A 23,333-nucleotide genomic window follows, 5' to 3' on the forward strand; every position below is an offset into this window, starting at 1 on the left:
ACTGCTGGCATGCCAGAGAGAGCACAAACCACACCAATGGCTGTCTCTAGATGATAGCCACTCTGGACGGCTCTTTCCCTCACACTGTGGGAATGAATGGGCTGAAATCTGACTGGGGGGGGGGTGACTTGATGGTCAGCTTATGTGAAAGCAAAGGGCATACACACACACACAAAAAGATAGCCATACCCCAAGCGAAGTCGTCTCATGACTAGCTTGCTGCAGAATCTAAAGATTCTTCCTCGCCTTTGACTTTAGCTTCCACTCTTGATGATACGGTATTATAATGCTAGTTGTATGCACTGAATTTTTCAGAGGAGAGCATTTATCTGGCTAGTTTGTGCACTGATGACATCTATCATCTTAACATCTCAATCATACCCATCTATCCCACGCTCTTAACTGCCCCAGTGGATACAATCTTCATCACCCAAAAAAAACTCTCAGCTGTCTGTAATCCCCTCCTACACACACTCACACACACACACACACACACACACACACACACACACACACACAGACTCTCTGGTGTCAGTAGATGTGAATCTGCCCATTCGTTCCCTAATGGGAACCACTCTTCAGATGTATCAGAAGCCCAAAAACATGATTACCAGGCTAATGCAGAGGTTATAATATTACAAGTGGCACTGCAGAGTTATACATTTGTGCTGCTTTGGGAAATCTTCTCTGACTTTATTAGTAGGCCTTCACACTTGAACATAAAACCAAACCCTAGGTTCTTCAACTGGATGATGCAGTCGTGCTAGAAAATACCAACTGTGTTTATAATGGCCATGTTTTGACTTCACTTAGAAGTCTTAAAATTTGAGAATTAAAAAAAAGAATAAAGAACAAATTACTTTTAATGCTGCTTCATGTCTGCTCCACTGTTCTCTGCATTCATAATCAGGAAATGCAAGAGTTTGGGCACTGACTCCTGGTAGCCAACTAGCAACAATCTATGCATTTGCAAGTTTAAACTAGGGGGTCCTACTAAGTTCCCCTATACATGCCAGTTTTTATACTTGGCACAAGAGCAAATGCATAACAAAACCATCTGCAGAGCACAACAAATACCTCCAAAGTTATGAAATAATTTGTTAATAATTTGTTAACCCTGTCTTGCAAATCAATATTCAATTACAAACTACAATTTCAATTACAATTACAATATGGAATGACAATAAAAGAAATATAAACAAATATCAGGGAGAAAAAGATGAATTGCTGGGCAGCTATACAAAGAAGGTGAGATTATTGTGCAAAGCAGACATACTCAGTACATAAGTTAAAGACACAAGTGTATAAGAACAGATAGTTTACTAGGAAATGTTAATTGTTTAATTATTACAGAGGAGACCCTGGTTAGTGTGACTGAGGACACTTTCACTGCAGAGACAAAAGCTCCACTTGTTAACAATTCATTACAAATAGCAAGAATAAAAACACAGTATACAACAGTGCAATGACTTGTTTCAGTTCTCTTTTGACCACAGTCATGTGACAAACAGCTGATCATGCTAAAATAAAGCTTAACATTAAAGCCCACAGTGGTAATACACAGCAGTGCAAATATTCATGTAGCCACAGTACGTGCATGAGAAGTGGTGAGGAAAGTGAGCAAAAGATCTGTGTTCTCTACATGACACTTTATACATTGCAGCTTGAAGCTCCCTCAGATGCAAGTGGACCTCCTTTCTTTAAAAGTTGTGAAATAAACCACAGATTCGTTTTAAAAAGCCACTTTGTACAATTTTGAAAAGAACAAACAAAGAAAAAGTACTTCCACACACTACTATGTGCTTTAAGATGCAGAAGGGGTACAGTGGGACCGGCTGGACCTACATCTGTCCTTTAAGCAGTACTTCCCGTTTCACTAACGCACAGCAACCAAACCAACAGTTAACATTACTACAGAACAGTGAAAAACATTGTTGGTATGAACAGCTATGCCTTTAAAAACAGCATAAGTGTTGATGGAGAAAGGATGTTTAATAATATAATCACGAGAAGCCTGTATAGCTCTGCACAGTGGTTGTAATGCTGTTCACAACTATTATTGAGCCAAATGGAAGCGATAATTGCAGTTTTTAACAATGTATTCACTCATTAGGTATGAGGAGGAACTTAAAAAGACCACACACACTTTTATAATGAATGTAGGCAGATGACTAACTGTTAAATCTGAAATCACAGGCTTGCCTAACACCATGTCTTAGGGCTGTAATTAAAAGGCACGACCACTGCTGGCAGCTGGAAATGCAGATATGAATTAGAGGCAACCTGTGCTCTCTTCTGAGCACTTCAGCAGAAACGCATCCTGCATCTCTCCCTACACATTCAACTTATCAGCTTATTTCAACCATGGTTTAAAATTGCTAAAGTATAATTACACAAGTATCAGACAGCTCTCGGTGCACTTAATGCTTCCCACCTGTCACCACTTACCTGACAATCATCAACAGTCAATCACACACTTCTCCTACAGTTTTCTGCTAAAGCCACATGCAGCTTGGTAACTGTCTGATCTGACTATGCAACTGCAAATTCAGAAAATGCCATAGTACAGAAACTTGTTCCAACGTTGGGTCTAAATATGCACTGAAAGGCTTCTCCAAAATAATAGACACAGTCTCACTACATCAATTAATACGTGAGAATGATCCTTCTTGATGGGGCCCCACTGCTGGGGCTTCTCTCCACCAATCAGCACTGGCATCTTTTTCCAGAATTTCCTATGCCTGGGGACAGATGTGTGCCCATAAAGATATTATGCATCCACTCCCATCTGCAAACGTATCTCCCATGTCTATCAATTTGCCACACCCTGTTTTGCAACTAGCAACCACTGCCCTACAAGCAAACAGCATCAATGAAGACTTGGAACCCCACTGCTAACAAGAACTACACCAGTACTGGCTTATTTAACTTCAATGAAACTGCCAAGGCACATTGGAAAGGCTATTCAACCTGCTGCAGGCATCCTTGTCTCATCAAGGAGGATATGAAATGCTTCAAAAATATCAAATGACGTGGACAAAAACAAATCTGTTACAACTAACACCAGATACTCTTTTTGAAATGTCCTGTGGCTGGATTGACTCCCAACAGCAACATCTCTAGTGTTGAGGTGTGCACTGGGGAAACACTAAGGCCCAACTCTATGGCTGCAGGTAATGAAACTGATTGGAGAAAGAGCAATATAAATATAAGTTGTCATAGCAACCAAACCTTTCACAGGCAAGCTAAGCAAACACTGGGGGCAGCTACTCTTTCACAGAAATGGACTAGACTGTAGTTAGGGGCAGTAGATGGAATGTTCACTACTGAATAGATGTACTACCCCATCCAGCCAATATCAAAGGCAACTAACAAAAAAAAATGTTTTCCTAGTTGAGAGATTTTCTAACAATCCCTCCAATCTACGGCACAACAACACTGGGAGAGAAAGCTATCCTTCAGAAGACAGTACTATTCTCAGGGAGATGGGGGAGAAAGGAATCCCACCACCTCCCACAATGAACATGGAGGGGGAAAAAGCCCATCCAGGAAGGAGGATCAACCTCAACAGAAGGGGGAAGGTGCAATATCTCTGTTTCAGTGATTTGGGATACTCAAAGGAATAGGAACCGCTACGAAGGAATTTCTCCAGAGATGAAGAAGTATGTCAACAAACAGCCAAGGACCCAATGGTAACAAAGTAAACCCGTCAAACAATCTCAAAATCTTTGAAAAGCTGCAGGGAATAAGGCACGACAACCAGTGTGGCCACAAGGCATTACTTCATTTATGTGGGGAAACTTTCCCATGAAGGTCAAGTGGCTGACTCTTCCCTCAGAAACCACCTGGAAGTTACTCAATTTCAGGAAAGGGGAAAAAAAAAAACGGATCAGGTACTCAAAGCCAGGATTGCCATGAAACTGGGGCCTTCACGATAACCATGTCTTGGTATGGTTCCTGTGTCACTTTACATCCAGACAGAACAATGTTTTCTCTTGCTCATCAAAAGGGCCAGAGGGCATAAGCTCCATCCCCAAATGTTATAAAGGCTTGTGGACTAAGCTAGGAAACCTTACCACAAAGGGAAGAAACACTAGCACTCCCATTTTGATCTGCTTACCTAGTTGGGATGAAAGGGTTATGACACCTCAAAAGGGACACAGAACCTGCATCTGGAGAGTCCTGCATACTGTAAAGACCCAATACAGCCCCCAAAGACTTCCTCTCTTCCCTATGGACCACAGGGACAGACCAGAGAAGCCAGACATAAGAATGCATGCCACCAGAATGAGTCAAGGTACAACCCAGCACAGAAACACCCTTTTCTCCATGTTGGTGCAATTCTGTAGTACATTTAACATTGAGAGGTATGAGGAAAGAACTCCACATCAAAAGGTGCATAGGGTAAATCTCCCCTATAAAAACACTTAGATTTACTGCCTTTTAATTTTACTTTAACAATGTACTATGCAGTGGTATACTTGCTTTTGATAGATATGTGGTAAATTTAGTATATCATAATTGACCCATACATATATGTATACATAAATATACACATACATATGAAAATACATACAAGTCATCATCATGACTGCAGCACAAGCAACAAAAAAAAACACTCAAATACAAGTAAAGTTGAAAACATGACAGTCACTCAAACGTGCACATTGAAAAGTGGTAAACACCACATGCATGCAACCAGCCATGGCATACACTCAAACCACAAAACACTACATTGCATACAAACACAGGTACACACATACTAGCACACAATCACACCTGCACAACATTCACTACAAGGAGCCATGCACTTCCCCCCACAACACTCACTAGCTTGTACATACACAAACTCCAAATTTGCACAAATGTAGGTTATAGAACATATATCCGTTACAGGACATCACAACTATCATACACATCCACTTCCAAAACAATATGCACACACGTACACATACACAGTCATACATATACCCACAACCAAACACAAACGTACCCAAGCATTACATATTGGCCAAACACCAGACCACAAAACGGAATATCAATTCACAGCTGATAACATTCACTCCAATAGACTCATCTCCCAACAAATCACAACACTCAGTAACCTGACTATGAGACAAAATGAATGACAACCATATGGTGTGTGTGTGTGTGTGTGTACCTGTGTGCACATCTGCTTGTATCTATACACACAAATGGCTCTACTTATTTTTATCAAATGACCCAAACGTTGATGTTTATGTTATCAACCAGAAAACTAACATTGCAAATGATGACATGCAACTATACAAGGAAAATAAAAATAAAGCAAAAAACAATGTTGTTGCATTGAGCAAGTCCACCTGCACCCACACCTCCTCTGATAAATGTAGACACACGCACACACACACACACACACACACACACACACACACTAACTCAGAGATCCTACAATATCAGGGAATGGGCGTACTTCACCTTCCCAGAATACTGTGAATTCAGGAACACCTGTTGATCAAATATTGAGGACTAAACAAAACAAAATTGGGGAACTAAACAGATTCTGACCAACTATACTGTCAACGATAATCAGTGCTTAATATATATATATATATATATATATATATATATATATATATATATATATATATATATATATACACACACACACGCACACAAACACACACACACACACGCACACAAACACAGAGGATACAGTTAGACGAGTACATCTCTCATACCCTTACTGCTGCAGTATCAATCATAACATGTGGGAATTGTATGCCACACTGTGGATGCTCATAAAGTGTAAGAAATAAAGAGGAGAGGGACCTATGCCACCTTCAGTTCTTTTCTGTCTGTATATTTTTTGAGATGCCACTAAAGTAGTTACCAAGTATTCTTAGCAAGCTCAACAAGTAGGCCAGAAAGTCTGCTCTGCCCTCCTCACAATGTGGGTACCTAATAAAAGAGGGCAGTTTACAGAAAAGAAAAGGAATACCATTCTAGAAGAAAAAAGGTATACACGAGGGTATGGAGGGAGCCCACAATGCAGTAGTAATTGTAACATAACATTTATGGCTATATGGTGCATACATTCATACCACTGCACTAGATTCACACCCCTTATGACGTGCAAATACTAAACCAGTAAGACAGCTAGCCACACAGCGAGTAAAAGAAGGTCTGAAAATATCATTTTAACACTGGTCAGTGTATTGGCCCTCTACAGTTGATCTTAAGGAGACGATGTACAGCTACTTGTTTTTCAAGGACAATTATGTTATTAGCTGGGGATTTTCATCAGACTGCAAATGTGCACAGTGGTTTGCATTCTCTTAGAATCCCACTCAGACAGGAAAGTATTTCAGTAGTCTTACTACTCTCGGGGAGGGGTTTGGAAGATACTATTGTTATTATGTGGAATACAGGTACACACTCTTCATTTACTACCCCAAAATCTATAAGCATTCACAGACCGACAACATACATCTATTAAATGATGATAGCCCATATATACTTCTCCAATGTCAAAGATTTTTCAAAATGTCAGGATTTTTGCCATATATTTTTGGTCTCTCCTCATAAAAATTCTGTTTTTCTGGCATATCAATGAGACCCGAAGTCATTAAATAACAGAAATTTGAGTTTCAAAATTCACAGCCTTCCGAAAATGCATGCTAATGGAAAATCTGTTATTTCTAACAGCAACAATTAAAATCTGACCCTATTTTGGGGTCTTTCTCCTCCATTATTTTTGGCTTTATCCAGATTTTTTAAACCAAGCAGTTGAGAGGTAGGTAAGCCATATGATAAAAACTGTTTAAATTCTTTCAATAACACTGTCAGATCATATCTCAGTTGACAGATATGACCTTAGAGTATCAAAATAAACTGAAGCATTAGCAGTTTAGTAATCAGTACAGTATTTCATCTCTTTTTCCCAAATGATGGGGCCGGAAGATTCATTTGTACTAGTTTACACTGATCTAAACTTGGCATCCAGACAGCTGTTGTCTTTCGGCTTTTCCCGGTTAGGGGTCGCCACAGCGGAACTCCGGTCCGCTAATGATTAGCAGTAGATTTTCACTAACGCTGAGGTGCCAGCTCGACGTTCAACTTTCAACGAAGGCACGCCCATTTACACATGTCTTTTGAACGCCCACCCAACTGCAGGGAGGACATGCAGACTCCACAGAGAAGGCACTCCCTGCACTCAAGTTGAGAATCGAACAGGAGAACCTCTTGCTGTGAGGCAACAACGCTACCGCTGCACCACGGCGGATGTTATTTGGACAACATTTGCTTAAAGATGATTTCCCCGTGCCTGTCTGGTATTTGGTATACAAAAACTGATTCCTCTGTGTGAAAACCTTAGTTCCTATCTAGATGAACACTTAGCTACTTAAACATTTCTAATAGTTCAAGATAATTCTCCTTTGTTCTGCACCTTTTAAAATACCAGAAGCTGAAGGGCCCAGTTTAATGAGATTTCCAGTATTACTTTTGTTGTGAATGAGGGAGTGGTCCAAAGGGTCACCCTGTTTTTGTGGAAGACCATGTAAAGGTCTCTGCATATTAAGGTCCACAACTCAGAGGTTCTCTTAGATGAAACAAGGCAACTAAAAACAAAGTACTGGTGCAAAAGGAGCAACAGTCACTTTACCAAAATGAAAGTTCATGTTCCATGGAAGAGCCATTTGGGGCTCCAAATGCAGTTAATACCCTTAAAAAATGCTTCATTAAGGAGACTACTGTTAAAGGCATTTCAAAGTGATTGAAAGCTAAAATGGTGGACAGGTGCACCCCAAAATATGCATATGAAAGATCTCTGCCGGAGAAGATTGAACGATACAGAAGGGCTTAGTGAATTGAATCTGCCTAAATGTATGCACCAAAGAGAACATTTGTTCTACTCTGCCAGGTAGGACTTTCAACATGTTAGATTTACTAGCATAATTTATAATTCTCAGAACATCAGAAGGAAGGACTCCAGACATCATCAAAGTTTTATCTTCAGGCCATATAGATGAGATGTTACACGTACAATTACACCAGATTCCTTGGTGCTACAAATGTAGGTTCTGTAAAACAGAACTGCAAACATCTGCTCATCTCAATGCTGGGTGTGATACATTCATGGCTGATTATCTACAGACTGAAAGACACAACAATGTGGCAAGACTGTTACACTGGGGATTATGTACATGCTACAACACAGAAGTAGCCGAGAAGCTTTGGAAACATGAACCACAAAGCATTATAGAGAATGATGAAGTTTATATCACATGAGATCACCCATTACCAAAGTTCAAAACACAGATGCAAGAAAAACAGATATACAGGTCCATGAAAAAAAGAGAGATTTAGCACTTATTACTGAAACTAATACATCCAGCTGTTACTGGCTCTTGCGTACACAGACACAAAGTCATAAAATACCAGGACTTGCAAACAGGAATGAGAGCAATGCGGATGAAAGACACCCAGACAGTTCCAATAGTAAAAGGAGCAACAGGATTAATAAAAATGAATTTAGAATCATACTTTAAACATGATTCATGTAACCCAATATGAAATGTGGAGGTCGCAATACTGGGCACAATGTGGATGCTGATAAGACGACTCTTGGCTAACCTCAAAGACTGAAAAAACACCAATACTACTACTACTAGTTCCGGCTTTTCCTGGTTAGGGGTCACCACATTGGATCACCTGTCTGCTCATGATTGGTAGTGGAGTTTTTACAGTGTTGAGTTGCCAGCCCAGCACTCAACCTTCCACAGAAGGCAGACACATGCATGCACGCACTCACGCCTTGGCAAATTTAGAGTATCCACTTCACCTACAGCATGTCTTTGGGATGTGGGAGGAAACCGGAGTACCTGGAGGAAACTCACGTGACCACAGTGAGGACATGCAGACTCCGCACAGAAGGCAACCCAGCCAAAGATCAAATCGTAGAACCTCTTGCTGTGAGGAGGCAATGCTAACAACTGCACCACCACGGCCACCCACTGAAAAAAACACTAACACTTATTTCATGAATTCTAATCATACTTTGACTTAGGAAGAGAGTCCATTATTGTAATGGTGTTAGAAACCCAAAAAGCTTGGAGCAATAAAACAGAAAAACAGGACTACCTCCATGGCACCCAAAAGTAAGGTGAGTCCATGGAAGGGTTCTGGATTCAACCTGCAGTTGCGGTGACTGGATACAGATCTGTTCATGTGTTGCAACACACTGTTCCACCCTGATGGGATGTGATAAGCACAGGGATGGATGGTCTGCTACTGAGCCAGGTTCCCAGGCCATTCTAATGAGCCTGCCCATGGGGATAGTGAATGCCGCCCCCCCCCCCCATTTTTCTTATTGTACTTCCTCGTTATACCATAATTAGGCAGAGAACTATGGACAATATGACCATCTGAAAAACAGAAGTAATTGCTAGCATCTCTTTTAGACTGATGTGTCTGTCCCTGTTGTTTCAGGTGCCCTAAACTCACAGGGCACCTTACATGCTACCCAAGCCAGGTTTGAGGAGCCTGAGGTAAGGGCTTGGTCCCACATGGGCTTTTGAACTGCCCACCATATGAATTATTTGTGGATTGGGGGAGATGGGAGGAAATACTCTCTCCAAAAAGAAAACGTACAAGCCAACGGAGATTTTTGAAATGTCACTTGAGTTTCCTCACATGTACCCTTGCCAAAGGGACCATTACAATGCAGGATGCGATGTACTCCACAGCCTTCGGAATGGTCTTTGCTGTTACTAATGGATGCCACAGTCTGCAAAAAGAAAAATGAGAAATGCAATATTTTCTGTCAGTAGAAACATCCTGCAAGTCTCTGCAGCTAGGATGTCCCAGAGGAAATATTTTGTTTGAGAAGGGATGAGGCTGGCCTTCTGATGATTCAGAGACATCCAAAGTTTGGTGAGGTAAAATAAAGTACAGTGCAGTCTAGTCTAAAGCAAAGTAAGGCTAGCTGTTGATACACTGTAGTTGAAAGTGGGCAAAGACCAGAGCCAAACGTGTTGCGAGTAACCTGGAAACAGAATACAGGTGCATGTAGTAGTGATACACTAGGCAAATGTATCCTTTCCATTGGTGCTTTCTCGCCACACCTTTTAGCTCTCCTTTTCTGTGAGACATTACCTTGGTGCTTCTAGGATTTTCTTCACTTTAACTCAGCAGCCTTCAACATGCACTGCCACAGTAGAGACTGCAGTGCCAGGCTTTCAAGTACACGTGGTACACAGTGACTTACTGTTTGTCAACACCATGTATATGGCCTGAGCCAGTGCTATTAGTACAACGTGTCTTCCTTCTGCCAGGAGCCACTGCTGCTACAGATCAAAGATGAGGAATATAGTGTCAGGTGGTCACTCCCACCCTACTTGGATAATCCTTCCAGCACCTAGGCTGCCCATCAATCTTATGTCAGGGCTCCATTCATCTGCAGTGGGTCAGTGAATTATTTGTCAACGTCATACTTTCAAGCAATTAATGCACCTTTCTTCCTTCTGACGATACCGGCCAGTTTCACTGATCTGAAATGACAATATGCAGTTTAAACATGCACAAAAAGAAGGGGAGAACCATGCATTAATGGTCCAATCCTTTCTCATTTGACAATGTCTACTTCCCAACACTTGCTCAAGCTCACAACCTAATTTGGCCTCCAGCTATGTATGAGGAAATAAATATGTCAGCACTTGAGCATCAAGGATGCTCTAGCTTTTCAGATACTTACCTTTCATATTTTTTCTATGACTTGGTGTTTTCCTGAAACAAACCATTTATGATTGGCTGCTCCTGCACTGTGGAAAGCACTCCTTCCTATCCACACATTTTGCATAGCTACAGCTGTTCGTCATTATCATAATCATCAACCACCCCCTTTTTCCAATTTCTTCTGCATGGGGTCAGGGCATCATGTCAACTGTCTCCATCTCTTTTGATTCAGTGCCACTCTCATACTTTCTTTGACGGTCATGCCTGACTATCACACATTTTCTCTCACAATCCATACCTCTCTTTGCTAAATATCCTGGTTTCCTCTTGCCTTCTTTTTGTCTCTCCCAAATCATCTCCTGCTTTTTTGCACACATGCCCAAACCAACATAATCTGTTCTCTTTGACCTTCCCTGCAACTGGGACTACTTTGGCTTCTACTCTGATGCCTTTGTTTCATCACATGTCCAATGGTGTGAATCTCGCCATCCATATTAGGCACTTCGTCTCCATCACCTCTGGCTTCCTCAATTGCTATGTCTTCACTGCCCAGCTTTCTGTACTATACAGAAGTATTGTAGACGTTAGTGAATCCTTTAAAATGTTACTCTTTTACACATTCTGCTGCCTCAGCTAACAAAGCTGTAATAAAATCAGATGCCACCCTGGACAATGCCTCCATATGGTGCCCACACCATAGACTGACTTAAAAAAAAAAAAAAAAAAAAAGAACCAGAGGACCGAAAAATGTCTTTTGGCTAAGCAAAGAGCTATTATAGAGATAAATGGTAGCTCCTTGCTAAACTGTAGCAAACGATTCTTATGTCGATATACAACTCATTATGACAGCTCCTAAAAAGCACTCAAAACATTGACCATCATTTAAATGTTTACCGATAATGCATAGTATATTCAGTCCCTGAAAGCATAATGCTTACTGATAATAAATAATGCTTTCAGGGACTGATCTGTGCCTCTTTAAAATTACCCTCATTGGTCCCCTAACAACCTGCACCCAGAACAGGCACTTTCTTCAGGTTAGTCTTATGTTTTTATCAGCTAATTTCATTTATTTTTATCAAAGTAATTCACTGAACTGCTTATAAATGCACAGTAAGTATGCTTGATTTAGCTAAGTTTGGAATTCTAAGACTACTGACTGCTTAAGTACTTACTCATTCTGTTTTATGATGCTTTCTCTCAATTTGATGATTCCTGACTAGTTGTGAAGTACTTAACCATTCTGGGTGATACTGCTTTCTCTCTTTACGCATGTACTGTGCCGTAGTGAATGGGAGCATGTAAAATGAAAATGCACTACCTTTATCTATGAACACCACATCATAAGTATCCCACCGTACTTCTTTCTAGGCCTCTACTAAAACAGGCACTGTTTGTATAGGGATGCCCAGATGGGCTAACAGTTTTGTTCAAACCACAACTCAAAACTATGCTGCTTATATTAAGTGGTAAAGTGTCCTCACTTCTTTATCATGGAGAATTTTTCTATTGTGCAGCCACACCAAAAATGAGCTTTTTGGCACAGGAACCATCCCTGTTAAAATCAAGCAAGTCTATTTTAGTGTTTGACCCTTTAGGCATATCTACTGAAAATGCAATTCCTTTTCAGTGACCATGGCGTACATCTAAGAAGTACTCGCCAAATTTAATGCTTCAGTAGTAACAAATTTACCACATAGCCTTTCTACTACTCTTCAGAATCAGCCCTGTATTCTCTACAAATAAAAATTCTGTCTGCAGTACAATTTTACCTTGAAGGAATATAAAAGTACAAAATGCAATTCCTATGGAAGTTGCATGCAGCTTTTCATTAGTTTCAAACATGGAATGTAACCACTGGCTTTAACCCACCCGCTGGGAAGACACCAAGACTCAATTTAAATAATGGCTTACTTTACAAGCTTCTCCAAGTGAGTGTCACCTTACAAAATCACAAAACGAGAGCAGGTCACAGGGCTCACCTGTCTGTGGCAACAAAAGATAAACAGTTTTTCAAAGACCCATTACAGATCAAACAGAATTACACCAGTTAATGTGGTCTCTGAGGAAAGTTAACTCAAGTATGCAGCCACATAAAAACAAACACAATGCTGCTTTATAGTCACTTACATGTGCAACACATCTTTTCTGCCTCCGCTTGCAGGTATCATGCAATTTACAAAGCACTGCAAATTATAACAGATGGTCTTAAAAATACACCTACAGTACTGATTCATCTTTCCTCCTGGCAGGTAAACGAGTCATATTTAAGTTTTGTTTTTCTTTTTCTCTTTTCTTTGCACCAAACTCAAAGCCATGCAAGTTAAGAACTGCAGGATTTCTTGTTGTGTTACTAGCTTCATACAGGACATGTGTAGTAAATCTTTTGAAATCACAAATGGACATGACTTCCTCTGATACCAAGCTTCAGACAGTGACCAAATGATGGCCCTTTTTCTTAAGGTGGAAAAGCTGAATACTGCAGCAGTCTAGCAATATAATACAACCGAACACATTTCAGACTTAAGAGGATGCTTGGCTAACTGTGCCAGCATGCTTAAGATCAGACATTTCTTTATTAAGAAAGAGATGCAAGAAAACTAGAAACAACTATTTACCGTCAACCTAAATTACTCTAAGGCAGGGAAATACACAAGTGATGCAAGACCTGACCGCTTATAGCTCTATTCACTTACCTGCTGATCCTGTTTAACCAAGAGCCAGCGATTCTGCTCTTGAAGCATTCTCTTCTCGTGTATTTTATTATGGCCAAATCAGACCAAAAATTACATATACTACATCTCCGTATCTCTCTTGCTCTTGCACGCTGTCTGTGTGTGTGTGTGTGTGTGTATATATGTATATATATATATGTGTGTGTGTGTGTGTGTGTGTGTGTGTGTGTATATATATATATTTTTTTTTTTTTTTACTATCTAGCATAGAATCTTTGGCCAGTGCAGCTGCTATGTGCTAAAAAAAGTATCCCGAAAAAGGATACATCCCACTGCATTAGGATATAAGCTGCAATGCCTGCATTCGTGTAGTACTACAAACAGAAAAGAGGAACATCTTAAAACAGTCAAGATAGCTATCAATACTCAGCTAGATTTATCATAGACATACTGCTGTGTCAGCCAAGAATAAACTATGCCTAGACAAGTTACACATAGCAATATGGTAGCTTAATGAAGTAAATTGTTTAAGCATATATAATTCTTACTGTTGTACAGTATTATAATTGTTTCTTTGCAGTTAAGTTAATCCCAAAAGCAGACAGACCTGGATCAAAGCACTTGCAAGTGCATGTACCAGTCTCTATGGACCCTGGAAATTGTCATGCATTACCCACAACCCTACAGAAACTCTGCATACTTTACAAGAATCAGAGATCGTTTCTTATTTCCATCAGGATAGCCATTAGTAAAGCATAGAACAGGGAGATGTTGAACATATCACACAGCACCAGTATTCCACCAGTAAGCATATGGCACATGTAATACTTACAGTGTGGGCAGTTATTAACACTACTCTTGTACACTGGTGTCCCACAAACTAATCCAAATGACACCAAGTGTACAGAACACTATCTAAATGATAGGACCTTACACTTGAATTCAAACGGTTGCGTTATCATAGGTTCACAGGAGAATATAAAGCTAACTGCCCTGAAGAGCCATTTTAAGCCCAGCCAGTCACCTAAGGTCAGAAGCAAACTCTGTATTTTGTGTCATTGAGGTGAAGACCCCATCCATTATGACAAAGACAGCCCATTATCAAGTCATTTTTATACAATCCTGTGGTTCACTTTAAGGTCAGATGGCTGAAAAAATCTGCACCCAATGTACTTGTAGAAAGTCAGACAATGAACCAACCAGTTGCTAAGAAAAAAGGGAAGGATATTATTTTATCTTGCTGTGAACCCCAAGGGCTAACATATGCAACAGGAAGCCCTCTGCTCCACAGTAAGATAGAGAAAAATAAAATAAACTGTCACAGCAAAACTGCACCCACACACACACCCACGCATACCAAATTTTGATTTGAAAAACAGATTGAAACACAAATAAACTCTTTAAATACTTTTATTTACATGATCATAAATAAAAACAGTAATTCAATAAAGTACAAAGGAAACAGACACAGAATCACGTACACTAAAGTAAGGAGCAAACTAGAGCAAGTTTACTCTGAATGTGAAAATAATGCAAGTAAATCCCCACAACACAAAAAGGAACATTTTTTTCAGAGTAGATACTATTACACTGCGAACAAATATGAACAGAAGTATCAGAGGGTAAATCGAATGGTTGTGTGGATTTATATTATTAACTACTGGCGCACTTTGAATACTCATTAGGAAAGGCTAAACTTCTAGAAAATAATGTCAAACGCTGACAACATTTAAGAGGACAGCCTTATGAGTTGAGATGAATTACAGAAAAGCTAGAAACCAAAAATTCATGTCTGACCTTCATAAGGAATAAGATTCACTGAGGTAATCCAGCAAACCTTTTCTTTAACTTCAGGAGGAAAGCTTTTCACAAAACAAATAACTTTTTTTTCTGTTTGGCTCCAAGTTATTTGAAGACCTATACCTCCTGTAAAAACTGATTTCATAAACCACTATTCTTCCTGTTCAGATTTTCTGCTAACTTCAGTATGAGCAATTCTGAAGCACGGAATGCTAAGTAAACACACTTCAGAACTCAGATTGACAGTTTTCCCTTCTATGTGATATGTTCCATTACTGGATCCTACTAAAGAAATAAGAATGTGAGATTTTTCATGGATTCATAAACTATATCGTGTTAGCAATAATTCAAAGAAGAAATTCAATATTTTACTTACACTAATGAAAAAGACCAAGATGTGTAAAGGACACACAAAATCTTCTGCAGCATAATTACTTACAAGGAAAAACAATCCTCTAACCACCAGTATGAAGACTACAAAATGACATGCTTTTTTTGTGCCCAACCTAGTGGGTCACATTACTTGATAATTACTTTGAGCAAATGCATATTAAAATGAAGACAACAGTACAGACTCCACCCACTGGGAAAACTTAAAAGCAGGTGTTGAACACTGCTTTGCCAGAGGTACTGCAACCTTCTAGGAAAATGACCAGAGATGCAGACTGAAAGGTCTGGAAACAAAGGGCTGCATTCTGTCAACATGTCCTCACGTGTCTCCCAAATAGTGGGAACATTTCCAGTGTTTTAATGCTAACTCTTGGCTAGCTGAAGAAATGTAGAATAGAGGGCGTCTTAAAATGCATCTGAGTAAAAGTTACAGGGTAGCAAGCCATAGAAAGGTTGCAGCTCTGTGATATTAGACATTAAGAAACATGACACAGACTAAATACCTGCATTTATTTATTTTTATATTTTATAACTGGGTAGGTAGGTTAGACATTTGACCCTTTACAGGCATGACATGCCCCCAAAGGCAACAAATATCAAGTAAAGAAATACAGAATAGAGTAAATGCACAAGGTTAAGAATGTAACCAAATGTTTTATATGTACATAGGCAGGGGGTAACATTTGGGATTCTTGTAAAACTTTGCAAAAATCAATACTGGGGTTGTAGAACTGAAGGTATTACTATTTCCTTCCACATCTGTAAACACCACAGATGGACCTAGAGTGGAATCCTACACAACATGTGACTTTCATCTTCCAAGTGAGGTTCACAGCATCGAGCTTTTCAAATCTAGACAGCAGCACGTTACTGTACAAAGCAGTAAGTTAAGTCTACTGGTAAATAAAATGTGCAAATGATTTGGTTTATAAAATTAACATTAATGAGTTAGAAAACTAAACACCATGAAAAGTGTAAAGCTAAGAATATCAGGGTTACAAAAGTGTTTTTTTTTTGTTTTTTTTTTTTTAAATGTAGCCGCAAAGTGTGCCAGCCACCTGGACAAAACCTGTATCAAGTTACATCATAATTTGCTAGAAATCCTTTGCATCATCACCAGTCTTGCAGAGAGGGATGGTCATACAGCACTTTACTAGGAAATGTGAATCATGCAAAATGAAAGCTATACCATATGCTGCCACATGGCTTGCTCTAAATGCCACAAAAAGAAATCAGACCACTAGCTTCGTACTGAAATGATATCTATCTATGGATTCAAAAGACTAAAAAGATAGTTTAACACATCAGCAGGAAGCTACCCCGCAGGTCAAAGCTTAATCCTCTGCACTCCTGTTATGCAGCGGGTGGGTTTACTGCATCTGATCATGTAGGGGAGAAAGAAATGACAGGTTTACTAATAATACCTAAATGAAATTCCTTCACAAAGGGACAACCTAGACCCACAAAGAGCTATAATAAAAAATAAAACTTTTAATGAACTTACAAACAAAATAATGACTGCAAAACAAGTGTAGAATGGTCTTAAAACATGATGCTGCATTATTGTTTTTTTTTCTTCAGAAAGTATTACAAGCTATTATTTTTATCTGATGCTTTAAACAAATCCTGCCCAGCCCTGGAAGCTTTTAAACTGACAACTTGGGTTGGACACAACCTTAAAAAGGCATTAACTCACCTTACATAACTTCTGGTAGCGTGGGGAAGAAATAGCCATCCTCTGCAAACGATGGAGCAACACCACAACTTTCTGCAGAGAGCTTCTGACCAAAGCCATCATTTTAAGTTTGCCACACTTCTGAAGGTTCCTTGAAATTCGCATTATAAACAAAAAGCAGTAAGCATTTTCCACCTGGCCAAAGGGCAGTGATGTGCCTGCAGCCACAGCATGCTTGATTCCAAAACAAGCAAGCGTCAAAAATGCAACCCCTCAGAGTAACAGCAGCTTAAACTGTCCCAAACACTGTGCTAACACTGAACTGCCAGAAACTGAGGGAATGCAGCTTACTCAAAGACTGGAGAGAGAGAGAAAAAAAAAAAAAGCTCCACCGCAAAGAGTTCAATTCCACAGCTCAGTACTGCAAACGCTAGGTTTAAAGGCAGTTCGGTAAGCAACTATAAAGGAGCGCCTTCCACACTGGAAGGGATTATTAACTGAAACATGAAGGCTATGAAAACAAAGCAGCTGTCTCTCACGAAGCAGCTCTCAAAATGCATTATGACTGCTCATCCCTTGAAGCTTGTTTTATATGCCAAGGGACAGCAGCGTTTTCTTTCTCTGCTCTGATAATGTGTTCTCCCCAAACCTTAAGCAGATCTGACACAGCTGAAGAGTGAGCAAGGAAGAGAGTGGTTGTGCGTGTGTGTGTGTGTGTGTGTGTGTGTGTGTGTGTGTGTGTGTGTGTGTGTGCGCGCGTGTGTGTCTGCGTGTGCTTCAGCTATAAATCTCTGAAAATGAAGAGGGGTACCTGCTCCAATTATAACAGCTCTGCACTCTATACTAATAAATCAACTACAGGCAGTAGGCAGATCCCTCAATAACGATGTTTAGTGCAAAAGACTGAACATTAAACGCAAGAAAGAAAACATCACACTACTCAGGTGCTCATGAAACCTAAGAAAATAGAACCTGGTTCTTTAAGTGGATGATCCACAGTATACATTCTGGTATTCAGAGCTCAAAGTCACAAAATGATGCTTTAAATTCCCAAAAAAAGAATAAAGGGCACCGTAAAACTGGTCATTTGATAAATGAAACTGAGACTGCAGCAAGTATCTGAAGTCAATATATTAAATTCTAATAATGATTAAGAACTTATGAAAATTAACACAATTATTCAAGCAGAGGGCCAACAAAATTATGCATGCTCAATTACTGAAGTACAACCTTGATCCCTCCCGCAAAAATATAAATAAAATGTTAATTTATAACATTATGCCATTTCTGCTGTAGACCTTAAAGACTTATGCTCACATAAAATGAAAGGTATGCTGAATAATACCTTTTACAACAAAAACAAAAAATTCCACACACACTTACAGTACTAACTGTACTGCAGTATGTAGCATTACTTTCCATTATTTTTTTACAAGTTTACTGATAACAGTATATTGTGTATTCCTCTAACTGCAAATATGCACCCACCATTCTCAACTCACGAAGGGCGGAGAAGATATTTGCTAAATGTGCTGCACAGCCTAACAAGTAAACAGTGTTTTAGAAAATAACACTGCTCCATTCGGTATCAGAAAAGCCTGCTTTAACTCAACCAAACGATAAGTATGCAAGAATTTGGTATCAGAAAAGCCTGCTTTAACTCAACCAAACGATAAGTATGCAAGAATTTGTCTGCTGCAAGTCAAGTATCAAATAACTATACAACCATTTTCTTCTCCTATCTGCTGCTTACATTTTTGGCACCGGAAAACTTGCACTGAGACAACTGCCTTGGCTCTCCATAAGGGCACCAATGCCAAGGCACTCGGGAAGGAGCGAAGGGCTACGTAACAAAGCATTCTGAAATGTGCTAGAAGTGCTTATGAGAATGAATTCAGAACTGCACACAGAACCTGGTAAAATGTCGGAAAGAAAGCTGACAATCTGCAAAAACAATGAGACAACCGCAGGAAGGACTGACAGCCAACTAAACTTGCTTCTCATGGCACTTTAAATTCACTTGAAGGTCAGTAAGCAGGACAAGCAGGGGCAGTAGTGGCACAACAGAAGGCCAGCTGCATGACTCAAAGGCTGAGAGCAGTAACCTGAATTACTTTATACCAGGAGGATGGAAAACCAATCTTACCTACTCTGCATTTGGCACACAGTCTCAGAATTACTTGAGAACACACCTAGGTCCATCAAAAAGTAAAAGTCGCAAAAATGTACACACATACATGTTCACTTGAAAGAAAAGGCAAATGTGGGGTTGGATGGATGCAGTAGAGAGAACATCAACAAGAAATGGGTGTGTTTTTAGCTGACTCTAGAATAGAAGTTGCTGTTAAAAAAGGGATAATTACTACAGCATATAAAATACTGCAAGATAATAATAGGAATCAATAAAAGGAGGTCAGAAAAGACTGGGAAGAGACACTGGATAAGAAAGTCACAAAAATAATGGGAGGATATATGTATGGCTCCCAAATATGCAACAAAGTCTAAAAGATTTAGGATTTTGCTTGGAAGTGTTTGCAAGGTATTTTTATATCTCAAGCAGGCTCCAAAGAATTTCTTCCTCCAGTATATTGCAAATGTTGGAAGTGTAATGGGAAAGAAAGTAGGAATTGGGAACATATATTTTGGGTGTGTAATTAGTTAGCAGACTTGAAAAATTCCTTACAGACTACTCTGTCAGAAATACTGGGTGAGCAAATTGGGTTAACTAAGGAAATAATATTTTGAGCTGGGACACAGGGTTAGAATTGCCTAGACATAGTAAGGTCTTGCTAACTTTAACACTGGTGACTGCCAAAACAGCAATTACTAGAAAATGGAAATCAAAGTCTAAACCAACCATATATGAAGTAGTGAATATAGTAACAGAGAATAGAACTGGGAGTGGGGCATTTAAAAAAGTGTGGGAGAAAATGACATAGGAAAAAAATGGGAATTATGGGAACACTACATGCAGAATAATGTTTTGGAGGAGTAATGAGGTTTAAGTGAAGGCAGGAATAGACAATGACTGTACAAAAGATAATATGTGATGTATAATGTTCTCATATGACTGCCTATATGTCATAAGTGATAATTCAATAAAGATGTCTGAAAAAAAGTACTAGTGGGTGGGAGCATGCATGGTACCTGGAATAGTGTGTCTGTACATAGCAAAGGAAACTATGTTACTCAGAGAGAGTAGTAGGAACCCAAAATGAATAGCTGGAGTGTACTGTACGGTATAAAACTAATATTAACTGGGAAAACTACTCATGTACCAAAACACTTGCCCAACGTTTCCTGGAATTCATTAATTCCAAAGCTCTGGACCAGATTGTTCTTACCCCCACTAGAGGTAGCAACATCCTTGACCTGGCCAATACTAACCTGGGCGACCGTTGCTCTACACCAACAGTCAACTCGTCCATGGTTAGATCCAACCACAAACTAATCACCTTGGAAATCCACATACCTTCCACCACCCCGCAAAGGTAACCACCATGAAAAACATCTCCAAAGCTAACTTTGGGCTCCTAAAAACAGAGGTGGATAACTTCACGGCACCCATGGAAATGGAGAAGAGTTGCATGACCGCCAAATCAAACACCAATGCATTGTATGAACGCATACACAAATGCATGGATCTCGCCATGCCCAATAGAACCAAGATGCTCTCCTCCAAAAAAAAAGGAAGCCAATCTGGTGGTCCCCTGCCATAAACAAACTCTACAACAGAAGGAGGAAACTGATGTGAAATAAGGTAAAGTCCCAAGACTGGAAAAACTCCCTTATCAGCCTCAACAAAAAGTTGAGATCCCTCATGAAATCCTCTAAAGCTAGCTATGAAAACAGAATTGCAGCAGATAGTAAAGACAACCACAAGGCCATCTATAGTTATGTAAAGAATCTCCACAGCAATACCCAGATTTTGTCTGAGCTACTGCACAATGGTACCTCCTATACAGAGCCAACAGATATTGCCAATATACTGGTCGACAGAGTCAGTGCCAACTTTACCCTCCCCCCCAAAGGACCAATCACAATACCAATAGATTGTCAGGCACCCAAGTATTACTGCTGCACAGGTTAAAACAGCACTGTTCAAGGCCAAGAATACAGCTCCTATGGGACCTGACAATATCCCTGGCTGTGTTCTACATGAGTAGAACTGGCACCTCACCTGCATGCCCTGTTCAATCACAATTTCACCTCAGGCTTTGTCCCTACCAAATAGCACACTGCTAGAGTCATCCCTCTCCACAAAGGAGGAGCGACTACAGACCCTGGGAACTACAGCCCCATTAGCCTGATGAGTCTGATATGCAAAGCTATGGAATGCATCATCATGGACCTAACAAACAAGGATTAGGGAATCTCCAAACTCTGGGTCCTACACAGTTTGGTTTTGTGAAGGGTAGATCATCCCTGCTAAACTTGGTCGACTTCTTTGAGTCAGTTACCAGAGCTGTGGATGAAGGCAAGGTGGTTCATACAGCCTACCTTGACCTGGCAAAGGCCTTTGATACCATTCACCACTCAGAAATAATAAAAACTCACTAAGCCAGGCATCAGCCCTTGTATCACTAGACTGGTTGTAAACTGGCTCACAGGTAGAACCCACAGTATGAAAGTAGCTGACTCCAAGTCAGACTGCAGACCACTCATGAGTGGAGTCCCACAGGGTTCGGTCCTGGGTCCTCTACTGTTTGGTATCTGCTTTTCTGAAGTCCATGCCAACACGAAGGGACTCTGGCTGACAAAGTTTGCAGACGATTGCAAGTTGGGAGCTATTATTAACTCCCCAAGTGATGATGACATCCTACAGAAAGGCTTCACTGAGACCAATGACTGGTGTCAGACCCATGGCCTAAAGCACAATGCCAAAAAATGTGTCGTCATCCCCTTTAGGAAAAACCCGGTTCCTTTGAATTACCACATCAATGGTAGTCCACTGAACACAGAAGGCATTATAAGAGATCTGGGAACACAGGTTGACAGCAACCTCTCTTTTGAGCACCACATTGTCACTGTGGTCAGAAAGTCCTTCTATGTGGCACAACTCATTACTAAGGGTTTTGCATCCAGGAAGAAAGAGGTCATTGTCTCCCTCTAATCTTCCCTCATTAGGCCAATCATTGAGTACAATGCCCCATTTGGCATGTACCTCACTAGACACCTGCAACAACTGGAGAGGCCACAAAAGTACCTCAGAAAGAGGATCCTAAGCCTTAAACACTTGTCCTATATGGACAGACTCAAAAAACTCCAACTATTCTCTGTCTCATATCACTTATTTAGAGGCGATCTCTGCTTGACTTACAAAAGCCATGTCTGACCCAGCTCTGTTAGAAATGCTACAGCTAGAGAAATCCCAATCCCTCCGCACCACACATTCCACAGACCTCAACCTCATTACCACAATAAACAGAACATGCTGGAGGGACAGGTTCATAACCCAGAGACTGCCCATGCTATGGAACAGACTTCCCATACATGTCCAGCAGAGCCCCTCACTGGCCCTCTTCAAGAGAAATCTTGATGAATGGATGGGAAATAGAAAATTCACCCTGGGGGGATCACTCCAGTAGCTCTACTCGACAGAGGCACTAAGAACTAAGGTTGGGTGGCATGATGCCAGGGTAATCCTATGGGCTAGGCTTATAAAGGCTCCAGGGCCATTAACCTAGGCTGGTGAGTTTTTTACTGCAGCATGCACCACAAAAGGACAACAGGGTTTAAAAGTAAAGAAAATATAAGTACACCTGTAACAGCATACTTGCCATAAACAGTGGATGTTCAAATACAATGACTGATGTTGCATTATCACATAGAAACCATGGATATTGGCTGCAACAGGCATCTATTTTTCAACTTATTCAACCACACTTCTAGAGCATTGGACATTTGCCATACATAGATTTTCTCTTCACCATACCAATGATGTTAGAACAACAAGTGAAAAAGAACATCAGCAAATGTTAATTTTAGTGGCTTGCCTATGGTTTTCGGCACACTTTTTGCTGGTATATCCCCCCCCCCCAAAAAAAAAACTCCACAATCACACCACAGTGAAGAAA

At 40.2% G+C, this 23,333-nt stretch overlaps 1 protein-coding gene across 4 annotated transcripts in view; it reads right to left on the reverse strand.

Annotated features, from left to right (window-relative positions):
* The window catches only part of UTRN (utrophin), a 4,744,936-nt gene that overhangs the window by 1,856,003 nt on the left and 2,865,600 nt on the right, over nucleotides 1-23,333 (reverse strand). The window contains exon 1 of one of the 4 annotated variants that reach the window (XM_044069620.1): nucleotides 17,278-17,908. The exons of the other annotated variants lie outside the window; for them this stretch is intronic. Coding sequence (XP_043925555.1) covers nucleotides 17,278-17,421 — 144 coding nt within the window. The 5' untranslated portion in view covers nucleotides 17,422-17,908. Of the gene's footprint in view, nucleotides 1-17,277; nucleotides 17,909-23,333 lie in introns of those variants that run through there. 4 annotated transcript variants of the gene reach the window in all.

This window comes from Protopterus annectens, chromosome 1.part0 (assembly GCF_019279795.1).
Source record: "Protopterus annectens isolate FY-2018-M chromosome 1.part0, PAN1.0, whole genome shotgun sequence".
In the NCBI taxonomy this organism is placed as follows: domain Eukaryota; kingdom Metazoa; phylum Chordata; order Ceratodontiformes; family Protopteridae; genus Protopterus; species Protopterus annectens.